The 25,041-nt window shown below is 33.6% G+C and overlaps 1 protein-coding gene across 3 annotated transcripts in view; it reads right to left on the bottom strand.

Moving 5' to 3' along the window:
* The window catches only part of slc2a1a (solute carrier family 2 member 1a), a 32,714-nt gene extending 13,335 nt beyond the window's left edge, over positions 1-19,379 (bottom strand). For 2 of the 3 annotated variants that reach the window (XM_056449842.1, XM_056449843.1), the window contains exon 1: positions 2,501-2,711. In XM_056449842.1, coding sequence (XP_056305817.1) covers positions 2,501-2,518 — 18 coding nt within the window. In that variant the 5' untranslated portion in view covers positions 2,519-2,711. Of the gene's footprint in view, positions 1-2,500; positions 2,712-19,320 lie in introns of those variants that run through there. The other variant, XM_056449841.1, reaches the window with a different exon arrangement.
* Between the last annotated feature and the right edge of the window lie 5,662 nt (positions 19,380-25,041).

Here is a 25,041-nt window from a genome sequence, read left to right as displayed (position 1 = left end):
CAACATGGACGTTCAACAAGCAAGTAATAATAGTCATTTTAAAATAGCCTCTGCAATTAAAAAAAAAAAACATTAAATAACTTGACCAGTTGTAATTACACCCAGAATGCTTTTTAATGACCAGGTGAACAATAGTTCAGTTGTGTATTATGCTGAATGAGGGAAACCCTGTCGATTATCAAGTATGATCCTATTAGAGATCCAGCAGCACCTGAAGTAGTGCATGCATTCATCCCACCATCACCGCAGCCTCTTATTCCAATCCACTCAAACCACCGTAGGCTTTTACATAACATGCTCAACAGGCCCTCAAAGACAACCAGCTGATCGTGAGCACCAGCACGTACAGTCAGATTAACTATATAGAAAGCATTTCTAAGTAACACCGGCATGTGATTTTATACGTGCCTCTTAGCATTCTTAGCCAGCTTAACACTTTAGTCTATATTAGAGCCATCTCAGCCTGCGCAATACTGTATATTTGTGTACAAAAAAATGCAAACTAGACATTTTCTAATATATTAGCTATGCTGATCCTTTCACAATCAAAGGTAGCAAGCAGTTATTCTCAAGCTTAAGCAGGTTACATCAGCAGCCTTTTAATAGTGTTTTAATCTATCCAATGAAGGGCCAATGTGTTTTAGTAAACATTTACAAGTTGACTGTAGGCAGGTGGCGCCCCCTTTCTGTCATTCGCAGTATTGCTCAGACTGTAGCACGTGTGTTTACATGTAAGACTTAAACCTTGTTAAATATTACATAACCACAGATTATTATTACATGTGATTGAGTGCAGTAAAAATACTAATAAATAAAGTGCATTTAGAAGTGTTGTAACTTTGGCCTTTTGTCCTTAGGTACAGCTTAGCATTCCTGATTAAATGAACATATAGAAAATTTCATGAGCAATGCCACTGAAGCAAAGGGGTTTAGGGTTAAAGGACCACTTTTTGCACTCAATCAGTAATAAGTGCACTGCTGCCTTACACTATAAATACAAATAAAAATAAGTGCTAATAAATAAATTGCAAATAAATAAATAAATAAATAAATAACTAAATAAATAAATATTTAACAAAATTAATTAGAAGAAATGCCAAGTTTACTTTAGCATCATACTAAAAAAATGGTGGGTTGCTTTAACCTGAATTGGAGCAAAATGTTGACCAACCTAATGGCTGGGTATAATTCTTACTCTCATTTACTTACAAAAAAAACATATAAATATACAAATTTTATTATGCAAACTAATTTATTTAATTATTTACAAATTATTTTAAGTGAAAAGCACTCATTCACTGGAATAAAGACGTACAGAAACCATTTTCACTCAGAATAATTACGAATAATGTAGATTTGAAGTTGAAATATCTATTTAATTTACTTCTTACAGTGTTCTTTACTGCTTTACTAATTTACAGTGTTGATTCTATAAAAACTTACATTTTAGAATATATGAAAATTGAATTAATATGTAGTGTAAATAGTACAAATCTTTTTCTCTTCTTTTTAACACACAAGTTTACCTTCTAGACCCAAAATCTCTAAACATTTATCTTAAAAGTCCTGGTTTTCTCTCATTCTTTAATATTAAAGTTAATTTTTTTTTGCTTCATTGTGTTGGTTCTTACTTTCTGACCTCAACTAACCCTGCAGTTGTCAAATTCTCCTGTTCAACTCAGAGAAGCGTGATTGTCTTTATATTTTTGTATTTATGTGATTGTCAACCACTATCTCTTTCTTTCTTTCGTCACTTCACTGCCCTGGCAAGCAAGTTATATCCAAGTAAAACAAAGCATTGATGTAATTCATCTGTTTTCCCTCTAAATGCCTGGGTTTTACATACTGTAGAGCTCTAATTAGGAGGTTTTATCACATATTTCCATTGCTTAGGGGTTTAAACCTGATGACATGAGACCTTTGCTTCTGTAGACATAAATCTAGTTCATTATTTAACAGTACAAATCAGATTTTTATTTTATGTTGCACAATTTTAACATATTTTGCACATTTGTCAAAGCATCTCAAATTTAAATATAAAAATATATAAGTTATTTTAAGTTCTGTTAGTCAAAATGAAGTGTGCTATAATTATCTTCACCAATTCATTGATTTTTAGAAATCTAATTTTGTTACAGCCTATTTACTGAAGCAATTACTACTTTCTATAGTTATTTTCCTCTGGTTTTATTGACAAAATGTTAAGTGAGTAACTTTAGATTACATTTTTATTAGACTGCATGGTGGCAGATTAAAATATTCTTTTAAAAAACTACAGAATAATTCTGTTCTTCTTTTAATTGTAATATAAAGCAGCAAAACTTCTGAAGCAGTAACAAATTTCTTCAATGTTTATCTTTTGGTTTACTGAACAACATTACAAATATAGCTAATATAAACATACATTTATAACTAAAATATATAATTATATAATATATATAAAAAAAGTCTTTTATATTTGAAATACACTACAACTATAAAGTGAGTAACTTTACATTACCTTTTTATTAGACTCCATGATGACAAAAATTGCTCTTTAAAAAAACCTATAGACTAATTATGTTCTTCTCGTTGTAGAGTAAAACTGCAGTCCTCAACAAAAACGCACTGGACACGAAAACCTTACATTTAATATCCAGAGAATATCGTCCTATTTGCCATTTTGAAAGAAGTCTTCAGTCGGCAGTATGTTATCACTCAGACTGTCAGGTGCGTTCAGCGAACTGCCATCAGCGGAGTAAACGCGCTAAATATAAACTCCCCGACGCCGCCTCTGATTGGCTGTTGCCGGGTTACCTCGGACCGTGTGGCAATGTGTACTTTTAGGCATGGGTAGAAATGAGCACCTCGATTGGCTGCACGTATTCAATGGTTGTGATCTGGACCATTCTGAGAGCGCCTTGATAGATTTGCAACAGAGCGTACACAAGCGCATTATCAGGATTTAATATGCATGTCAAATATAAAAGATGACATGATGATAAAAAGTCCAGATGATAAAAGTAATAAATGTTAGAAATATAGGCATTAAAAGTTGTTCTGTCTGAAAATGGCATTAAATATTTAAATAGGTTAAATGAAACATAATTCTTTATAACTTTTTTTAATTCGTAATATAATAATTCATAATGCAACTGAAATATTTATATATTCATGTAATTTACTTTTTCATTCATTTTCCTTCGGCTTACTTCCTTTATTAATCTGGGGTCACCAAAGCGGATTGAACCGCCAATTTATACAGCATGTTTTACACAGCAGATGCCCTTCCAGCTACAACCCGGTACTGAGAAACATCCAGACACACTCATTCACACTACAGCTAATTTAGTTTATTTAATTCACCTATAGCGCATATCTTACCAGCAGACACAAGACGTTAACATTGTTGCATTTTGTTTGGAAATGAAAACCGGGTTGACATCAGAACCCAACGTCAGGCAGATGTCAATGTCCAACATCAAACATACGTTGCATTTTGGTTACTTTCCAACGCAACCTAAAAACAACAAAATATCAACGTCTAATGATGTTACAGCTTGATGTTGTGTGGACGTTACCAATATGACATCTATCAGACGTTGGATTTTGGTTGCCATACCTGACAAATAAATGTCAGTATCTGACGTCAATATGATGTTGGTTTAAGATGTTGGCTCAACGTTGTATTTTGGTCACTTTTCAAAACAACCTAAAATCTACCAAATAGCAACGTCATTTCACGTTGTTATTGGACGTCAAATTAACATTGCTCTTAGATGCTGGTGACCTAAATCTAATCTAAGATTAATATCTTATGATGTTGTGTGTCTGCTGGGTTTGGACTGTGAGGGAAACCGGAGCACCTGGAGGAAACCCACTAACACGGGGAGAACATGCAAACTCCACATAGAAACGCAACTGTCCTAGCCAGGGCTCGAACAAGTGACCTTTTTGCTGTGAGAGGACAGTGCTAACCTCTGAGCCATCGTGCCGCCCTAATTACTTCTCATATACCTTTTTTTACATTGTTATCGTTAATATAGCAGAATTAGATACTCAATTAATTCAAAATATGTTGATTTATTAATGAATTATAATCGAAATGACATAAATGTCTTAACCTCAACATCAACAAGATAATAATAAAAGTTAGAAATAGAAGCATTGAAAGTTGTTTCTTCTGAAAAAGCTAAAAAGCGTTATTCTTATTATTTGAATATACTACAAGTACTTTTAATTATTCAATTATGCACTCAATTAACCATAACTGAGATACTACAAAGATGTTTTGTATATATTAAGTGTTTAATATACATTAAACACTTAAAATTTCATAATTGAAATTCTATATTATTGTATATGATTCTATTATATGATTATTTATCACACAATATAGAAATCAACTAATCCAATAGTGACAGATTAATTAATCATAAGCAACATAAAAAACGGCCAAATAAAATCATGTTAAAATGAGAAAAAGATTTAGCTTCATTATTTGACAATAACATCATAAATGTCATGAATAAGTTTGGTGATCTGGTAATGTTCTGTCTTTGTTATTTCATCCTGACACAATTTCCTTAGCCTTTGTTCATCACAGTAGGAAAGAGTCCGGTTGAATGGTAGCAAAGGGGAAAAAAAGCGTGTCTTTCATTGTCTTCATATCGTTTTCTGTTGACTTTGGTACCTCAAGATTAAATAAATGTTCTTTGATAGGCACTGTAAACAATAACAGACAAAATGTTGGATCAAAGACAGGGTGGGTTTAGTGGGTGTCTGTAAGGTTGGTATTGTTCAGTAAATCAAAGATTGTCTGTGCCATGACTTATTTATTGACTTCAATGTCAATTTCTTTTGAAAATTTACAGCCAGTGAAATGAACAATAATTCTAATATTCATTATGTACAGTTTAATGTGTTGATCTACTTCTATTCAGTTGCACTGCCTGCAGACCACAACACACTTACTGTATCTAGATGCTATTTTTGAGTAAGACACTTATCAATGTAAGCATATTGTTTGCATGGAAACTTTTGCTAACACCTCTGACTTGACAGCAATGAAACTGAACAGGATGAAATAAAATACAAGACAGTTTGGGTCTGCATCAAAATAACATTAACAAAAGTAGTTTCATATACACCGAGAATACAATGCATGTAATTAAAGTAAAAACACAACATCAAAACATTGGTGTGTGTGTGTGTATAGCTCTCCTGTGAATTATTTTCAAATATTTAATTATATATATATATATATATATATATATATATATATATATATATATATATATATATATATATATATATATATATATATATATATATATATATATATATATATATATTAGGAATTTACACTATTTTCTATAAAATTTTCTCTTTTGGAGAAAGTTTCATTTGTTTTATTTCGGCTAAAATTGTACAAATTTTAAGGTAAACAATTTAAGGTAAATATTATTAGCCCCTTAAGTAATAGTTTTTCCAACAAACCATTGTTATACAATGACTTGCCTTATTACCCTACTAACTTGCCTATTAACATAATTAACATAGTTAAGCTTTTAAATGTCACTTTAAGCTGAATACTAGTGTCTTGAAAAATATCTGGTTAAATATTACATACTGTCATAATGGCAAAGATGAAGGAAATAATTTATTAGAAATGAGTTATTAAAACTAGTATGTTTAGAAACGTGTTTAAGAAAAATCTTCTCTCCGTTAAACAGAAATAGAGGGGAATATTTAAAAAATGTCAATTTTACGGGCTAATAATTCTGACCTCAACTGTTTCTATGTGTAAAAATGATAGCATACGTATTCTGACCTGTACTTATTGAAATACATAAAAGAATAAGTGATCATACTAAATTTTATTATATCTTTAAAAATGTCTTAGTGACAATTAAGTTCATTTGTGTTTTGTATTTTAGTGTGTCATCAAACAATTATGGTTCTAAATATGGCTGGGAAGATTTTTGGGTACATAAACTATTGGGGGCGACGTGGTGGCGGAGTGGGTAAGCACGTTCGCCTTACAGCAAGAAGGTCGCTGGTTCGAGCCTCGGCTGTGTCTGTTGGTATGTCTGTGTGGAGTTTGCATGTTCTCCCCGTGTTCGCGTGGGTTTCCTCAGAGTGCTCCGGTTTCCCCCACAGTCCAAAGACATGCGGTACAGGTGAATTGGGTAAGCTAAAATTGACCATAGTGTATGAGTGTATGTGAATGTGTGTGTGGATGTTTCCCAGTGATGGGTTGCAGCTGGAAGGGCATCTGCTGCAAAAACATATGCTGGATAAGTTGGAGGTTCATTCCGCTGTGGAGACCCCAGATTAATAAAGGGACTAAGCCGAAAAGAAAATGAATTATGAATGAAACTATTGGGTGTAAAAAGTAATGATTAGAAGAAAAAACAAACAAACAAGACACATTCTAATGCATGAAAAAACATTACAAATAAAGCTCTAATAAACTGTTATTGTTTCTGATGCTTGAAAACCCATTTTCATTTTTAACCAATATGTTCTGCAAAAAAACACAGTTACTATATATAAAAAACCCAATTTCAAATAGATGTTGATGTGAATTTACCAAAAAAGGATTTATTGTACACTACCGGTCAAAAGTTTGGGGTCAGTAGGCTTTTTAAATGTTTTAAAATAAGAGTCTCCTGCTCACCAAAGCTGCATTTATTTAATCAAAAATACAGTAAAACATTTTAAAATTGTTTTTAAAATGTTATTGCACTATAAAACAACTGTTCAAAAGCAGTTTATCATTTAATTTAATCATTTATTCCAGTGATTAAAAAAATAAATTTTCAGCTTCATTACTCCAGTCTTCAGTCACATTAATATTAATGATGATGATGATGATGATTATTATTATTATTATTATTATTATTATTATTATTATTATTATTATTATTATTATTATTATTATTATTATTATTATTATTATTATTATTAATGGCAATAGGAATAAACGCAATGACTGGAGTAATAATGTCATTTGAAACTACATACAATAAGAAAGCAGTTATTAAAATTTTGTATAAATATTTAACAATTTAACATTTATTTTACATTAAATAAATGCCGCCTTGATGAAGAAAATAATTTCCCTTAAAAAAAAACATAAAAAAAAATGACCCCAAACTTTTGACCAGTAGTGAAGTGCCCAATCCCAATTCTACCCCTTAGCCCTTCCCCTTACCCCTACCCCTTGTTTTGCACTTCATGTGAAGAGGTAGGTTTGTCCCAATTCTCTTAACTTAAAGGCGTAAGGCTAAGGGGAAAGGGCTAGAGACCCCTCAAAATTTAGATTTTTCTGTTTTTTCACTCAAAACCAAGGGGTAAGAAAATTTCCCAGAATGCACCATCTACAACGGTAAAGTAAAGACATGCACAAATGAGTATTTTTTTGTCATTATTACGAATTTTCACAGCAAACAAGCAAATATTTTAATACATTCATAACCGTGTTACCGTCATGCTTTAAAAAGAAAAACGCTAAAATAAAAACCGATAAATTTCGCTATCTATAATCTCTAATATTAACCCTAAAAATAGCGGTCCCACAACATTCTGATACTTGATGACTCTGGAATACCCTGCCAGAAAAGTCTAGTAGCTGGGAATGAGCTTTTTACAGTGTCTGCTATAATGTTAATGTTGTTTTTGTGTGTTTACATAGATGAATGATGGGCAGGGTGTAACAATTATGATCTTATTGCCACATTATATTGTTGTAGTAACATGATATATGCTTTCAGAGATTTCCTGAAGATAAATACCAAAAAATAACACAACTGGAATAACTACAGCAGTCGCCATCGTCGATCTCATATGAAGCAAGAGCTCGCGATGACCCTTCCCCTTCTTACTCTGTTTCAAGGGTCAAAGGGAAGAGGAAGGGGTTCAAAAACTGGTATTTGCTCACAATGTAATATCTCACTTATCTAAATGAAGCAATTGTGAATAAAAAAAAGAAAATGCACCAACACATGTCATTTTTAGAAAGTAGGGTCAGGTGGGATTAAGCTCTTAAGGCAAGAGTTAGAGTGTAGTGTTAATGCTTGCCATATAGCCACAGGATGAGTTTAAGGACATGATACTGTAATCCTCAGGTCATGTGACCCCTTGAGCTGATACAAGGCTCAGTTCAGCACTCACTCTGACTCATTGTCACACGACCAGAAATTCAGCCCTGTATCAGCTCTAAGAAGTAAATTACAGTACAAGATTTTCTCAATTGAATACAACAATCATTAAACTGGAAGTGATCAGGCAGGCTACATTGGATTTAAAGTATTTGTTTGGGCTTTTCACGCTGCAATTAACCCTGGTTTGTTCTAAACTTTGGATTAAGCGTTTCACACTTGTGATTCTGAAACTGCATTGTGGTGCCAAAATAAAACAAAAACTGCATACTTTTCATTTCTAGGCTAATATGCAAGACTAGCATTGTATGTCTAGAAGAAATGGTTTATTTTTTGGGTTTTCTCCTCTGTTACGCTTAACGAACAACCAAATAACCAGAAGCGGGTCTCATGACCTTAAGGTTAACTTCACACTTTACTCCACACATCAGGAGGTAAAATAGTGACTCTTTGATACATTTAAGAATGACCACAATGACCAGAAGAGGGTCTCATGACCTTAAGGTCAACTTCACACTTTTCTCCAAATTTCAGAAGGTAAAATATTGACCCCTAGATAATCTTGCTGACACTACAAACCTCAAAATTGGGTTTTGCAATCAGAAATAACATGCATCTAGTCGGGAGAGAGAGAGAGAGAGGGTCTGATCAACTCTTCTCTCTTACCTAATTAGCCGACCTTTAGCCAGTATTCAAATTTCGACAATAAAGGTGAGTGTTTCTTGCTGAAACATTGGAAGCTCAGCCATAGTATAAGTGTGCATCGCCTAGCATTCTCAGACACACATATTGGTTTTTCAATGTGTCTACAGCGGCTCTCCAGTCTTGGAAGATGAAAATAATGGCACGACTTTTGCACATTCTTATGTCACATTGCTTGGGGTTTTCTTACTTATTCATTATCTGTCTTTTATTCATTGAATAATTATTATTCATCCTTTATTGGCATTATCATGTAAATTATCACGTAAATTATTTATTGGCATTATCACGTATCATGTACCATTTTATAGTGCAAAGAACCATTTGGGGCTACAAAGAAACTTTTGTGTGTTGAAAGGTTCCATGGATGTTAAAGGTTCTTCAAAGCACCATCTACACATACAAAGAACCTTTTAAGAACCGTCATTTGTACGTGTATATGTATTATTTTGCTTTTATGCAGTTTTGTTGTATTTCTATTAATGATGCTCATGAGTATTATTCATGGTTATTGACTATTACTGTAATAATTGATATCAGCTGTGTGCCAGTAATAAACAGTTGTATTGCTTGATACTAAAAGCTTTTTAGTATGCTGAAATATTTGACATATTAATAATTTGGGGCATACTAAAATATACATTGTTCCGCATATATAAGTACACGCCTCACAAATCTATCTTTTAAATTCTAAAATAAATTAATGATTTAAAAGCTATACAATACTATATTTGCAAAATATGGAGCTAATCTGACAAAATAACTCACGATAACGGTCCAAAAACTAGTACAAATGTATATGTTATAGAAAAATATTAAAAACAAAATTTAGAAGAAGAGGAAAAATCAAGAGAAGCAAAAAAATTGAAAAATGTAGTTGAAATGTTGTAGGTTGTAATTTATTTTTTATATATTTGGCTTGAATTTAATTGTATTATCTTTTCATTTCTAAACATCTTTGGTCACGGCAACGCAATGGCGCAGTAGGTAGTGCTGTCGCCTCACAGCAAGAAGGTTGCTGGTTCAAGCCTCGGCTCAGCTCCCTACGTTCGCGTGGGTTTCCTCCTGGTGCTCCGGTTTCCCCCACAGTCCAAAGACATGCGGTACAGGTGAATTGGGAAGGCTAAATTGTCTGTAGTGTAGGAGTGTGAATGAGTATGTATGGATGTTTCCCAGAGATGGGTTGCGGCTGGAAGGGCATCAGCTGCATAAAATATTTGCTGGATAAGTTGGCGGTTCATTCCACTGTGGTGACCCCAGATTAATAAAAGGGATTAAGCCGAAAAGAAAATGAATGAATGTTTGGTGACTAAAGTATAATTCTAATAAATATATCTGTTTAATGAATCTGTTTTATTTAAATGCACCAATTTACATTGCCTATATTCACTGAGATGGATAAAATATTCATTTTCAAAATGGGGTGTACCCAATTATGTTGAGCACTGTATGTATAAATTTACAGTGATTATAAAACAGTAGGTGAAATGTACCCAGAAGTGTGTATGTGATGGACACTTTAGATGGGAAAGGATTTGTGAAAGTCTCGTGACCTAGAGTACACAAATCCACTCCATCACTTCACTGCCATTGACAACATGGTGGATGCATTATACAGTATGCCCAATTTATATTTGTAGTGGAAACAATCATAATACAAACATTATTAATGCACAAAAAACTAGCTTTAATTTAAATTTAATATACTAATATATTAAAGTGATAGTTCACCCAAAAAGCAAAAATATTTAGGCCATTAAAGGTGCAGGTGACTTTCTTTAAGCTGTACACTCATGTATGCATCATCAAGAGACTAGAATTAAAGCTAATAATATTGTAAATAATGTTCAGTTTCTCACAAAGGCCAAGCCTTAGCTATTAATCTAGAATTTATGGTACGTGTTTATTTTTAATCTGAAAAAACGGTAACCACTGACTGCCATTATGTACACCACAAAAATGTAACTTTAGCACTAGTTCTACTGGGAAGACCTAATGTCATGTCACACATTACAACCAGTTCGACCATTAGCTACACGAAACATGGAATATCTAATGTCACATCACTCATTACTACTAGTTTCACCATTAGCTACACGACACAAAGAATACCTAATGTCACATCACTCATTACTACTAGTTTCACCATTAGCTACACGACACAAAGAATACCTAATGTCACATCACTCATTACTACCAGTTCCACCATTAGCTACACGACACAATGAAATGCCTAATGTCATGTTACTGATCAGTTCAAACCAACAGCCATATGGAATGTATAAGCAGTTCATTCATTACATTCATTTGCTTGCTGATACTGACGCAAACGTTCATCCAGCATCCTCCCCACCACCACCAGGTTGGCCCTGTCCAGCGGGGTAGGCTCCACCCCTGCCTTCGTCCTCAGCACTTATAGCTGGATCTACAAGCTTCCAATTCAAGCTACAGACGGAGCCTCCGCCAAAAAATCCTATGTTTGTTCAATAATACTTTGTTAAATACTCAAATAAATTTAATATCAATTTAATTCAAAATCACATTTATCTTCTTGGTCTTTCTGTAGAACCACATATTCAGCTAAAGATATTCTTTAATGTTCTACTGACAAAAAAATTCACCTACATCTCGGATAACCTGAGGGTGAGTACATTTAAATTAAATGTAGGTAAAACTTTTTGGGTGGGCGCCAATTGTGGTTTCTAGTGTGTCTACACATAGCACTGAGCTGCTCATGGTGACCCAAGTTCGAGATCCATTGCTGATCATTCCTCTCTCTCTGCTCCTAGTGCTGTCCTGTCTGTAATCTATGCTGTCCCATCTTAATAAAGGTTAATAAAAATGTCCTTTTTGGGGAACTCTGCCTTTAAGATTGACCCACAGCATTTATGTCCCAGTTTGCATTGTACGTTCTTCCAACCCCCTTGTTTATTTAGCTACAGATGATATTTCAGTTTCATAGAGTCCTTAAATTGACACATTATGAATCTGTGACGCAGACTTCAGTACTGCTTCAGGGTCAGTCAGTTCACAAAGTTCAAACGGAGATGGCCATTGTCTAAAACAAAGCTCGACCAATCTGATCAAGCGAGCGTCCACACTACCTCTCTTTGTGTCCTCATCTCACTCATTTCCATTATTGACAATGACACTGTCACTGAGGCTCATGGCTCTGAATGAAAGAGCATCTTCTTGTGGATTAAATGAAAACTTTACGACCAACAATGATGGAACATTAGGACTAATAGAGAGGCCCGGTCTAGCTATATTGGTGAGGAGCCCATGTGTTCCAGTGCTGCCCAATTAGAGACTTGTCCCGCTTGCTTTTAGAAATTGGTGAAACAGATAATGAGCCCTTTACAAAGCATTTACTCAGAGCTTGCTGACAACAAAGCACCGAAAGCCCCTGTGCAGTGGGCAGGAATCCCACTTCGGCCACAGCTTTGCATATCTGGCTTGGTGGCCTGGATCAAATGCTGCAATGGCCCAATAGGCTTAATCAAAGTGTTTCTTGTTTTGGACTTTAAACTTTTGGATTTGGATTAGCATTAAAAAAATTATAAATCCTTTTGATTACAGGATTACTGTAAATATCATATTAGGAGAGTCTTAAAAACGTACTGCACTATGCACCAAGTTTTTCTTTAACGGAATCCTTTCAAAAGTACAATCGCTAAACTTTTATTTTTAGGAGTTCACAATGAGTAATGGTTTAGAATAAAAAGCTGCAATGCATGTGCAATGTAAATTAATTTAAACAGCTTCAATAAACTACTATTATTAAGTAGTTCCATAGATTTTACTCTACAAACTTTTACTTAAATTATGGTTGTTCGAAGGCCCGAATATTGTATTAATAAAGGTACAGCTTTAAAATTTGCTCACCCCATCCATTAATATGTGTTTTTTTTCTGATCAAAAATAATGATTATACATTTTTACCATGATTTTACCATGATGAATCCCACAAAAATGTCATTCAAATGACAATATAGATTATATACACCAACAATCTTGTCAGACTTATTAAGAACAAGAATCATCTGATGACATATTTTAAAAGACTACAAGGACCACACTGCAGCCAAATACTAAATAATTGTCATTTCATATCTTTTATCTAAGTCACTACACTTACAATACACTTTTAATAAAAAATTATATATAAATATAGTAAAATGGAACATGAACGCATATTCTTTGTTTATATTTTAATAAGTACATGTCAGAATAAGTATTTTAGCCAATTTTTACATAAATATTCCTATGACACTGAATGAACTATATTTCATCCATACCATTATTTCACCACAACATATTTAAAACACACTTCATCTGTATTTAAAATGCTCTCTACACTCAAAAATATATTTTTACTTGCTCAAACTACTTAATTAAAATGAGCTGAAACAACACAATTCTTGAGATTTAATTTAGACAACTTAATTTTTTATGTTCAATCCACATAAATTTGTTAAAAGTGTTAAGTTGAATTAATCAATTTGTGTTGAGACAACATGAATGAATTGTGTGGAACCCTGCATCTTTTACAGTGTATGAAATATAAAACCACTTTTGAACATTTTAACATCATCTTTGAGCTATACTGCTTTTTCGTTGCATCAGCATGAATAAATGTTCTTTTCTGTTTCTTCTTTGCTCAGGGTGGGACTGTAGATGGAGGAAGTTCGCAACAAGGGACAGGTTACGTCTCTCCATCTATTGTTACAGACAGAGTCTCTCCGGTCTAGCCACTGAGCTTCAGTCTCTTATTTATGAGGAATAATATTGTGTGGAAGAACCCTGCTGAGGAGAGGGAATAGAGAACAAAGTCACAAAAAAATGGACTCAGAGATGCCTGGACTCCCTACTGGCCTTGCTGACAACAAGGCAGTGTTGATCTTCCTCTTGGTAAGCACAAATGCTAAAATAAACTCTGATGTCCATGTTTTTATAGACTAAACAAGTCTATGACTAACTCATTCACAATAAAAATATATATATATATTTATTTCTTAGAATTTCCAGGATCAAAAAGGTAATGTCTGCAGTAAGTTATCACTGTGAGATGCTGCCCTCTGGTGAACAGTAATGAATAACTGCTCAAATTTAATAGATAATAGTTCTAGTCAGCAGAGGTTTGCTGGAGGTTAATGTTTTCTTTGGTAAAACTACTGTTTTACTGTTTTCTTAACTACTGTGTAAAATGTTGATGAGTCTAAACAGCTTAAATTGCTGAGACAGAGAATTCTGTAAACCAATAAATCAGATGTGATAAATTCTGTTTACTCATTGTTTGCATTTTCCTTTTACTGTACTTAAATATATCCCCAGCATTATACACACACTAGATGTTTTAAAAGATTTTTTAAATGCTTCAAAAGAAGGCTATGAGTCAAAAAATACAGCAAAAGCTTCAATATTATGAATACTATGTTTATCCAATTTAAAATAATTATTTACTATTTAAATATATAATCAAATGAAACTTATTCCTAATAATAAATGAATGAATAAATTAAATAAATAAATAAAACTGAGAAAAAAAAGCTGAATTTTGATTTCATATTATTCAAGGCTTTAGCATGTCACATGGTCTTTCAGAAATGTAAATAATAGAAAAAAAAACATTAAAAATTGTATATTTTTATAATATTAGTATAACTTTATAAGAATTTTAAAAGTATATAAAGTATTTTTTTTTAAAACAACACTTTGCCTAATACAGTGCTTTTCAATTTCAGCCCTCATGCCCTGCACATTTTGTATGTCTCTCTTACTTGAGACACAAGGATCAGTTCATGGATCTCTCTGTTAACAAATTGATGATCTGAATCAGGTGTGTAAGAAAGGAAGACATACAAAATGTGCAGGGTATGGAGGCCCCAGGACCAGAATTGAGAGCCACTGCTCTAATACATTAGCCTAAAAACATTTTAGTGAGGTTTGTTTGCAGAAATAAAAATTACATAACTGCGCCTTTAAGCCTGACAGTATTGGTTCCATAAATAGTTATGAAGCCCCAAAGCCCAGTTCTGTCCAGTTTATTGATCTTTACTGAATATCAACTTATCCATAAAAAGAAGAGATTTAATAACTGCAAATATATTAATTCTGGATGGCATAATGGGCACATAAAATCGCATTAGCTTTACTTTGCCATTTTAATACAGATCTGAAGTATGTAGCGTACAATATTGCAGCAAGTGAGTTCTCTGTTAGTATCAATTCATATATTGTAATGAACTGGAGTGTACAACAGACATTGGATCCAAATGCTGGTTTAGACCTGTCAGGCTGGCAAGGGTCAAAACAGAAGCAGGCAGGCATACAAAGGTATTCCAGAGCATAAACAATAAAACAGATAAAGGGGTTGAGACAGGTGGTAAACATTTAAGAGCGGTAAACAAACAAAGGGTCAAAACACAGCAAAGCAAAACAAAGAAAATCACTTGGTAAAGTACACAGCAGTAAAACAAAACTCAGCAAGGGATGTCTGTGTGTGTGCATGGTAGTGATGTGACGTTGTGCATCGAGGCTTCGAAGCATGTATCAAAAAATGATACATCTCGCATTGAAGCAGAGCATACCGGAGCTTGATTGGTTTTGCCATAATCATGTGATCAGTGACGTCCAAAGCTTCATTTTCGCTTATACCCCATGACTGCTTCGAATTTTGATTCAGTTTTAAACACCCTTGTGGGTTAGTAAAGTGTTTAGTAAGAGATTAGGCGTTAATTCCATACATTTCTACTGTTTCAAAACACTCCAGCGGTCCAACGCACCAATAATTCAACTAAAATATAATAGTAACTTATAGTAAAAAGCTTTTGAAACGTATTAGTGTGTTATTTACAACTTTTCTTTTTAAAAAGGCCACTGCTTATTGTAGTATAGTGTGTAATTGAGGCCAGTTGGCGAGTGCAGCACAAAAAGCCTCACTCCCATAGCCTCCTCAGAGCGTTCGCCTTCCATGCAGGAATCGCCAGTTGGATCCCCGCTCAGAATGATTGGGCGGGTGTAGGACCAGTTGGAATTTGATAAACGTTAACACTTTTGAATATCTTGGATTTTACTACAGTCATCGGTGCTGTAATATAACATACCTTATATGTAAAAAACTACAGTATTGAGTCATTTGTTTATATTACTATTGTTGTATTACTACATGAATGACTCTGTCATTTGTGAACGTTTAACAATTGTGGCAACACAGTGCTTTTCCACACTTTAACCAGCAGAGCTCCTCATCGAGCTCTGATTTGAAAATCTTCGAGTAACGAATCATTTTTCAATACAATTGAGTTGAACGGTCCACTGGTCCAGAAAGCTTCATTTCACCATCACTAGTGTGTGATGTATGACAGCCCATGTAATCAGTGATAATGAACTGCAGCTGTGTGTAATCAGAAGGTAAACTGAAACAGGTGTGTAACTGCAGGGCATGATGGGATTTGTAGTTCCGGTGAATGACAGGGAGAATTCTCCAGTAATTCGCAAGGGTAAAACCGCTCATGATATAATAAGAAGTAGAAATGAAAATGTTTCCAAAAAATTTGTATTTTACACTTACAGTTAACTTAACTGTAACTTACAGTAATGTATGGTAAAATCAGCTGAGCTGTTTCAGTGATTAAAATGAAGTCTCTCCAAGGACATAAACAGCCCTCATACAGGGCTATATATATATATATATATATATATATATATATATATATATATATATATATATATATATATATATATATATATATATATATATATATGTGTGTGTGTGTGTGTGTACAGATATACTGTACATATTCTGAAAAATAAGAACATTCTGGACAAGTTTGAAGTGTGCGTTATAACAATCTCATATACACTCGATGTAATAATGTGCATTTTTAAATATATCTAATGCAGTTCTTCTATGGTGGCTGCAAGTAAAGAAAGCACATGCAAACAGAAAAACACTAATAAATTGAGAAAACATCTTCATAAGTTTTACAACACAACACAACCTACGCAACTTCTCACAACACATACAAATACAGAAATGCGCTGCAAATGTAACGGTGTGAGAGATCCCAAAATTGTGACAAACCTGGCTGCTTCCATATCAGCCACCGTAGGGTTCTTACTTTGAGCCAGGTTATATCCATTTTTATAAACCAATTTTTCATTTATAAAGGATATAAGTACTCAGCTAACTGGTTTTTGTAGTTTATCTTGCTGAATGTGTTCAGCTTTGAGGTTTTACCCTAAAGAAAATCCCAGTGGAGTGGAAAACAGAAGCCAGCCTTAGATGAGATATCATCCAGCCTCCTGCAAAATCATGGCCAGACCAAATTCAGATGACAAATTGGGTTATCTGTTGCTACACACTACTCTTGTCAAACAAAGAACAACAGTCTTCAAGAGTCAGAGGTTTTTAAATGTAAAGGTAAGAATAGATCATAAATGCTCCTTTGATATAACATTTGTTGGTGTAAAATTATAAAAGATAATAATTAAGCTGATTATGACATCAATATGAATAAGCAGATGCTTCCTCAATTATGACCTATTTTAATGTTTACATTGATATTTCCATGGTGTTTTACAGAATATTTTCCTAATATAACTAACTAAAGAACGTCTTGCAAGAGATTGTTTGTAAAAGTCCTACTGTAGTTATAATAATTCAGATTCCAGATTTCCAAAAGATTTTATCTGTCAAATATAGAATCCTATCATAACAAACTATCAGTGTAATGGCAAGCTTACTTATTCAGCTTTATTTATTTATTATTCATTCAGATGACATATAAATCTTCATTTAGAAAAGAGACACATTTTGTGGTCACATATTTCATGATATATAATTAAAAATGAACTGTTAGTTTATAACAAAAAACAAACAAACAGTTTTTTCTTGTATTTTTTGTATTGCTTTATGAAAGCAGGTCAGCCTTATAGTTTCTAGCCAAATTTTTAGCTTGCTATAAAAACTGCTTTAAATAAATATAAATCACATGTATTTTCTGTAAAGATGTGTCAAAGCAATGTGTAAAGTCAAAGCACTTCACAAATATCATGGGACGTGGGCATCATTGTTATCCAACTGCATATTATTTGTATTATTTTCATAATTTATTACTCAATTTTGTATTGTACAAGTTGTATTTTACACTTAATTTATTTATCTTCACTTTTAAGTTATTTATTTTTTATTCACATCTTGATCTTTGCCTGCAAAGCATTCTACATTTTAGTCAATGGATTAATAGCATTTAACATTAATGTTCTGTTTGGAACATTTTCAATTTATTATGATTAAGATTTTAATGCAAGATTTATAGACTGCCTGTTTTATTACACAACTTTCTGTTCCAGACTGAATTACACAGCAGAGCATGTCGAATGAGTTTGTTCTATAAACTGCAGTGTCACAGTTTGCACGTTAGAAAACATGCATGAAAGAGTTTGGATCATGAGATTTGTGATCATCTGAGACAGAAAGGAAAAAATTGTAAAAAAGAGATCAACTGATCATGATCATGTTTCAGACCTAAAGCAGAGTGAATGGAAATATTAAGGCAAAGGACAGGACTCTGGGAGTATCATTTGAGAACTACAAAGCACATGCAGTCCCAGCTAATAATCTGATTAAAGCTTGAGCACCACTTCCGTCCAGAGCACTTCAGCACACTCAACACAGATGAGAAGGGAAACCCTGCCCAATTCAGCCACTCTGACTACTTGAAAACACCACAACTGCACATGAGGTAAAGTTGATGCTTTTATACATGCTAAATATTTTTAGAAACCTTAACCAGAAAAGGTGTTATTAATACGGACATGTAAAAATTATGTAAATGAACACTTCAGTATTATGAGGAAAACAAACAAATATTTTACAAAACGTTTAAAAAAAGTTTAATTACAGAATTATATAGTAAACTAAAACTATAATATATATATATATATATATATATATATATATATATATATATATATATATATATATATATATTAATATATATATATACATATACTATACCATTCAAATAAAATAAACAATAACTGAAACTTTAAAAAACACAATTTTTTAATAACTTTAAACAATTTATAAATATAAATATTATTATTTCCAACAATATTTCACATTTTTAATTGTAGTTTTGTGTAATAAATTAATAAAACATAAATAAAACTATTTAAAAAATGTTAAAAACTAATAATAAAATAAAAAGTACCAAAATTGTACATTTTTAAATGTTTTAAAGGCCAGATTAGTATTCACCATGTACAAATATATCCAAAATATACATGTAATATGCAGAAGTATATTTAAAGTATGCTTACATTTAAGTACTATATAATAAATGCAAATGCAAAAAATTACAGTATTGATTCAAGTGTAAAACATGCATAACAAGCACAGTGTAAAATAAGGTATACACAAATGAACTTTGAACGATAGGACTAAGATGCTGCAAATGAGACTTACCTGTTTGCAGCTGTCGGCCGGCCTGACCAGGCTAGTGGTCTCGCTGGGTTTGGTCATGTCTGTGAGTGCACGGCTTGATGATGACTGAAAGAGAAAGACAGAGAAAAAGAGCAGCAGCTGTCGGCTCCTCCTGCACAAAACAAAACACAAGCCGTGCACTGCCCACGTCTCATTAATCACATACACAATAACACATAATGGCATCACAATAATCGCATCACCTGATGCTGCATCCAGTGGCTGAGCAAATATCCACATCAGCAGCCAATGACCACCAGGACAATATCATGATTCAGACTCACATTGCAGATTATTACTGTACAGAACAATTCAATCAAACCAGCATATGACATTTGATGACAACAAACTTACTGTATACTCTTCTGGTCAAAAGTTTGGGCTCAGAAAGATTTGGTTTGATATTTCATTTGATTTCGGTATTTTATGATGCATTAGACTGTATGAAGACATTGTTTGTTTGTTTCTTGGTTAAGAGAACAGATTTATATGATATATTTTTTAATTACTTTGAAATTAGTGTCACCTATATGATCAATTTAATGCAACGTTGCTGAATAAAATAACTAATTTATCCCTTTGGTTGAAAGTGCTCTCTATATGTCCATATACATTCTAAATAAACAATAGAGAAAAATAGAAATCTTGTACAAATATGTTATAAATACAACATTCATAAGCATGTAAAAAATTGTAGTAAAAAATAAAATAAAAGTAAAAATGAACCCAGTGAGATATGTGTATTCTATTGACAGCCAAATCGTTACGATTTATCAATCATTCATTCATTCATTCATTCAATCATTCATTTTCTTTTCTGCTTAGTTCCTTTATTAATCAGGGGTCACCACTGCGGAATGGACCGCCAACTTATCCAGCACATGTTTTATGCAACGGATGCCCTTCCAGCCACAACCCAGCACTGGGATACACCCATAAACACTCATTCAGACACACACTCATACATTACAGCCAATTTAGTTTATTCAATTCACCTATAGCTCATGTCTTTGGACTGTGGGAGAAACTGGAGCACCCGGAGGAAACCTACACAAACGCAGGGAGAACCAACTCACCACAGAAATGCCAACTGACCCAACCTGGACTCGAACCAGCGACCTTCTTGCTGTGTGGCGACAGCGCTTCCCACTGTGCCACCGTGTCGCTTTGTTAGGATTTATATTTTCCTTCAAAATTCTTTACACAAATAATTTGTGTAATAATAAAATTTTTGCATAAAATTTAAATAATAATTTTTAAAAAGTAACCTGAAAAAATTGAACTAATTGCTTAAAATGACCGTCTAAGAGACAGGAACAGTATTATTTGAGAGTGCAAGCTTTAGTACTGTAGGCCTAATGAGATGTGATCCTTTCCTGCCAGCAGATGGCAGCATTACAACACAAAGGTTAAAATGTCAATTTTGCTAGTAGTATCTGGAAGCAGCCTTTTTGATGCAAGCTGAGATTGCATCACTCAGCGATGCAATGTCAGACATAATGCACTCAATGGAGCGAGTGACGTCATTGTGAGGGGTGGGGTAGGATTAGGGGTGGCGATAGGTGAGCCTATCAAAAAGCATTGGATGCAGCACAGATTTGCACTGCACCAGGTCTGCATCCAGACCCTTCTCAATTTTGTGGGAAAAATGTGTCACAATTTCAGCAGCTTAAACCGTTAAATTCTACTCAGCGAGCCTATAATACACAGTGTGCAGACATATGTGTATGTTTGAAGAATCAAATATTTCCTATTAAAGAGTAGAAGAGCTAATACTTCAGATATATTCTTGCAGCCTACTCATCATTAATATTTCAGAAGGAAAGCTTTCCATAATGGATCATATTGACATAATGGTGTGTGATGTCATGTAAACACTGATTATGACCTCCGAACTTTTGTGGTGCTGCTGTGGGAAAAGGTTCTGGCAAGTCAAAGTCAGTTAGCATTAAATGGAAGTTGAAATATCCTATACTAATCTATATCAGAAAGCATTGTAATGTATAAAGCAATAGACAAATGGTTACGATATCTTTTTCTTCATTATTTTTACGTATATGCTTCAGTTTTCTTATAAGAGAAAAACAAAACATGGTATATTTTGAAATGAAATGCAGTATTACTTTGAAATAGTTTCTAACTCTTTAAGAAAAAAGGCTTTAAAAACAGCAGAAATTTGTAAATCATATAATCTTTTTCTTTAATGTGTAATGCATATGCCCCTCCTGTTTGTTTGTTTGTTTTTTGCATAATAATAAAAAAAAAAACATGGCGGGACATTAAGTGGTTTGATTGACAGATTTCCACGCCCTCGCGTCAGTTAACACGTCATCAGAAAAGAGAAGTGGTTGCAGGGTGGAAGATTTTCGATTAAAGATAATGAGGACGCATGCTATAAATGAATTGATATGAAAGTGACCTGATCAATAATTTATAACCAGGGCCAGACAGAATCTTCTGACATTCTTTGCTACTTCTGAGCAGAATTTTGAAAAAGATCAGTGGGTTTATGCTGAGTATTTTACCTAAAGTATTGCCTAGCATAGTAAAGTATATCTAAAGTAAATCATAGTCTCTAAAAATTTGAAAAATGTAAAAAATAAATGAATAAATAAATAAAAATAAACACTTTTAAACTTATTTAAGGTGTTCACTGCAAATCTAATTTCATCCACTTGTTTGGTAAACAATGCAAGTCTTATATAATTTACGAGTATCTACTGAAAGATGGAAAATGTTACTTTAAAACCTGTATTGTAAATAAATCATACAAACGTTAGCATATTAGTCAGTACTATTACTGAAACTAATAATAAAAAATTTAACAAAATATATTTACATAAGTAAATGAATGAGGAGTTTGCATGTTCTCCCTGCGTTCGCCTGGGTTTCCTCCGGGTGCTCCGGTTTCCCCCACAGTCCAAAGACATGTGGTACAGGTGAATCGATTAGGCTAAATTGTCTGTAGTGTATGAGTGTGAATGAGTGTGTATGGATGTTTCCCAGAGATGGGTTGCAGCTGGAAGTGCATCCGCTGCATAAAACATGTGCTGGATAAGTTGGCGGTTCATTCCGCTGTGGCAACCCCAGATTAATAAAATGACTAAGCCGAAAAGAAAATAATGATGATGAAGTAAATGAATGGACTCAACGATGGGCTAAAAAATCTGTGAATATCTGCAAAATTCTGTGCATTATTTAATTTTTTATTACATTTTGGTTTACAAGTGAGTTTAACCACACAAATATACACTGTGGAAATATGTTCAGTCCTGTTATAACAGAAGTGAATGTCTGTCTCTCTGCGGATGAGAAATGAGCAGTAGGCAGTTTGTGGCATGTGTGCGGCATGTGTGTGTGGATGGACAGGCAGCAGTCACCCCCATTGAGAGGACCTGAGTGATTTACAGCCAAAGTACAGGGGAGATGGATGGGAAAGGGGTGGGCGTCTCGTATATATGGGGGCAATTACAGTGACACTGGGGCGTTTTACGACTGATAACCAACAGTGCTGAGTGGGGGTGAGCTGTTTTTCACCCTTGACAACAGCTTTATAAAGAGTGATTGATTCTTGCTTGCTAATTCTTAGTCAGTCTTTTCTGGTCTAGAAATTGAAATGGGATGTACCCATTATTCCGATATAGTACTTGATTATATGTTCACCTCATTGTTCTACATACTGAAACATTCCTAAATTCCTATAAAAATGACCAATTGTTCTTCAGTCCCTGGGTGAGATAGATGTTTATTTTTACTATTTAGAAAGGATTGTGCCAGTGTTGAAGTACACCAACGCCTTTCATAATTCCCACATAAAGTGTTTCCAGGCTACTGCATTAGCCTACGCACTTTAATCCTTATGGGATGTATGAAGCCCAGTTTCCTAAGATTGCATCAGTTACATGAGAATAAACTGTTATGACAAGCCTAATGCTAATCAGTCACACATCAGGTGTTCATCCTGCGGCACTTTAATTTGATTGAGCGTTTGCTACTGGTTATCAGAAACACTCAAACACAGTTCAACTAGCATTTCAGCTCAGTTTTGTTTAATGATGCATTTTAAGACAAGAAAAAAGGCTTGTATATATTTTTCAGTATAGCTAGCTAGCTAGCATTACATAGTTGATAGATGTACTACACATTTGATGTTGATGTATATGCAGGTATGTACTGTAGATAAGGATGATGGATGGATGGATGGATGGATGGATGGATGGATGGATGGATGGATGGATGGATGGATGGATGGATGGATCGATGGATGGATTGATGGATCGATCAATCAACTCTGTATAATGTATAACACCAAGCCATGATTTCAAATGATCCAGTGAATGTAAAAAATAGGTTTACACCAGGGGCGTCGCTAGACCCAATTCACTGGGGCACGTGCCCCAGTGAAAATCTCCAGTGCCCCAGTAAATGCATTGAGATATGATTTACTTCATATGCAAGTGTATTTATTAAGGGTGGTAATTCCGAAATAAAGACGTTATTCTCTATGTGCAACTGAACCAACGCTGGAGAAAGCAATGTAATCAAAAAGCAAACTGACGCATCTCTGCATGTGCGCAGAGAACACGCGCACGCGCTGCTCTTCTTCTGAGAGTCCCGGTAGTAAACATGCGTGCCAAAAAAGACGGCTGCTTGTTACGCGCCGCTCATGCGGTGGAAAACCAGCGTAACAGCCTTTTTTGTTTTGCAAGTGGACAAAACTAAAGTTTAAACAATATGACGGTGATCTTACTAAGCATGCCTCCTCATAGATTTTTTTTGTATGAAGCAAAAAGGAGGGATGACTAGTCAGGGAGGTAAAGACTTAATAAACCTAATTATCTGCCATGTGTCAAGTCTACAACAGATAATCCTACAACACATCTTTTTTTTTTTTGTATTTTATTGAATTGACTATAGAATTTCATTCCAATTAAATATTTATGCAAAAGTAATTTCTTAAATGATCTTAGCATATCACTCCAGTTGTCTTAACATTGTTTTCCAGTTACATTTCAGATTATTTTGAAGAATAATTGTATAATAATAAGAATACTTTTATTTATAATAAATATAATATACATATGTATATTATTTTATAAATAAAAGTATTCTTATTATTATACAATTATTCTTCAAAATAATAGTGAATAATAGTGTATTTATAAATATATATATATATATATATATATATATATATATATATATATATATATATAGATAGATATATATAGTGTATTTTTATATGTATATATATATATATATATAGAGAGAGAGAGAGAGAGAGAGAGAGAGAGAGAGAGAGAGAGAGAGAGAGAGAGAGAGAGAGAGAGAGAGAGAGAGAGAGAGAGATTTTTTTTTTTTAAGGGGTGGGGGGGAGTGGGGGGTGGGTTGGATGGGGGAAGGGTTTACACTGGTTTACACTATTAGTAATATTTAAAGAGGAACACTTAAACTGCAGTATTTGAACTGAACTTGCGTTTTTGTACAAAAAATGTAAGAATCTTTGATAGCATGTTATTTAAGAAAACTGTTCTACATACTGTATAGTTTATAAATAGTTCCCTCTAAACCTCACCTACACCCATGTACTGTAGTCATAACTATATAAGATATAGCTTAAGTAACCAGTATTTTCCTAAATAAACACACAAGAAAACATAAGTGCATATACTATAAAATAAAGTGCAATCATATTATAATAAT

The sequence above is a fragment of the Danio aesculapii genome, chromosome 23 (assembly GCF_903798145.1).
Source record: "Danio aesculapii chromosome 23, fDanAes4.1, whole genome shotgun sequence".
Classification (NCBI taxonomy): Eukaryota; Metazoa; Chordata; class Actinopteri; order Cypriniformes; family Danionidae; genus Danio; species Danio aesculapii.
The sequence above is the reverse complement of the archived record's forward strand: the minus strand, read 5'-3'. Positions and strand labels throughout refer to the sequence as shown.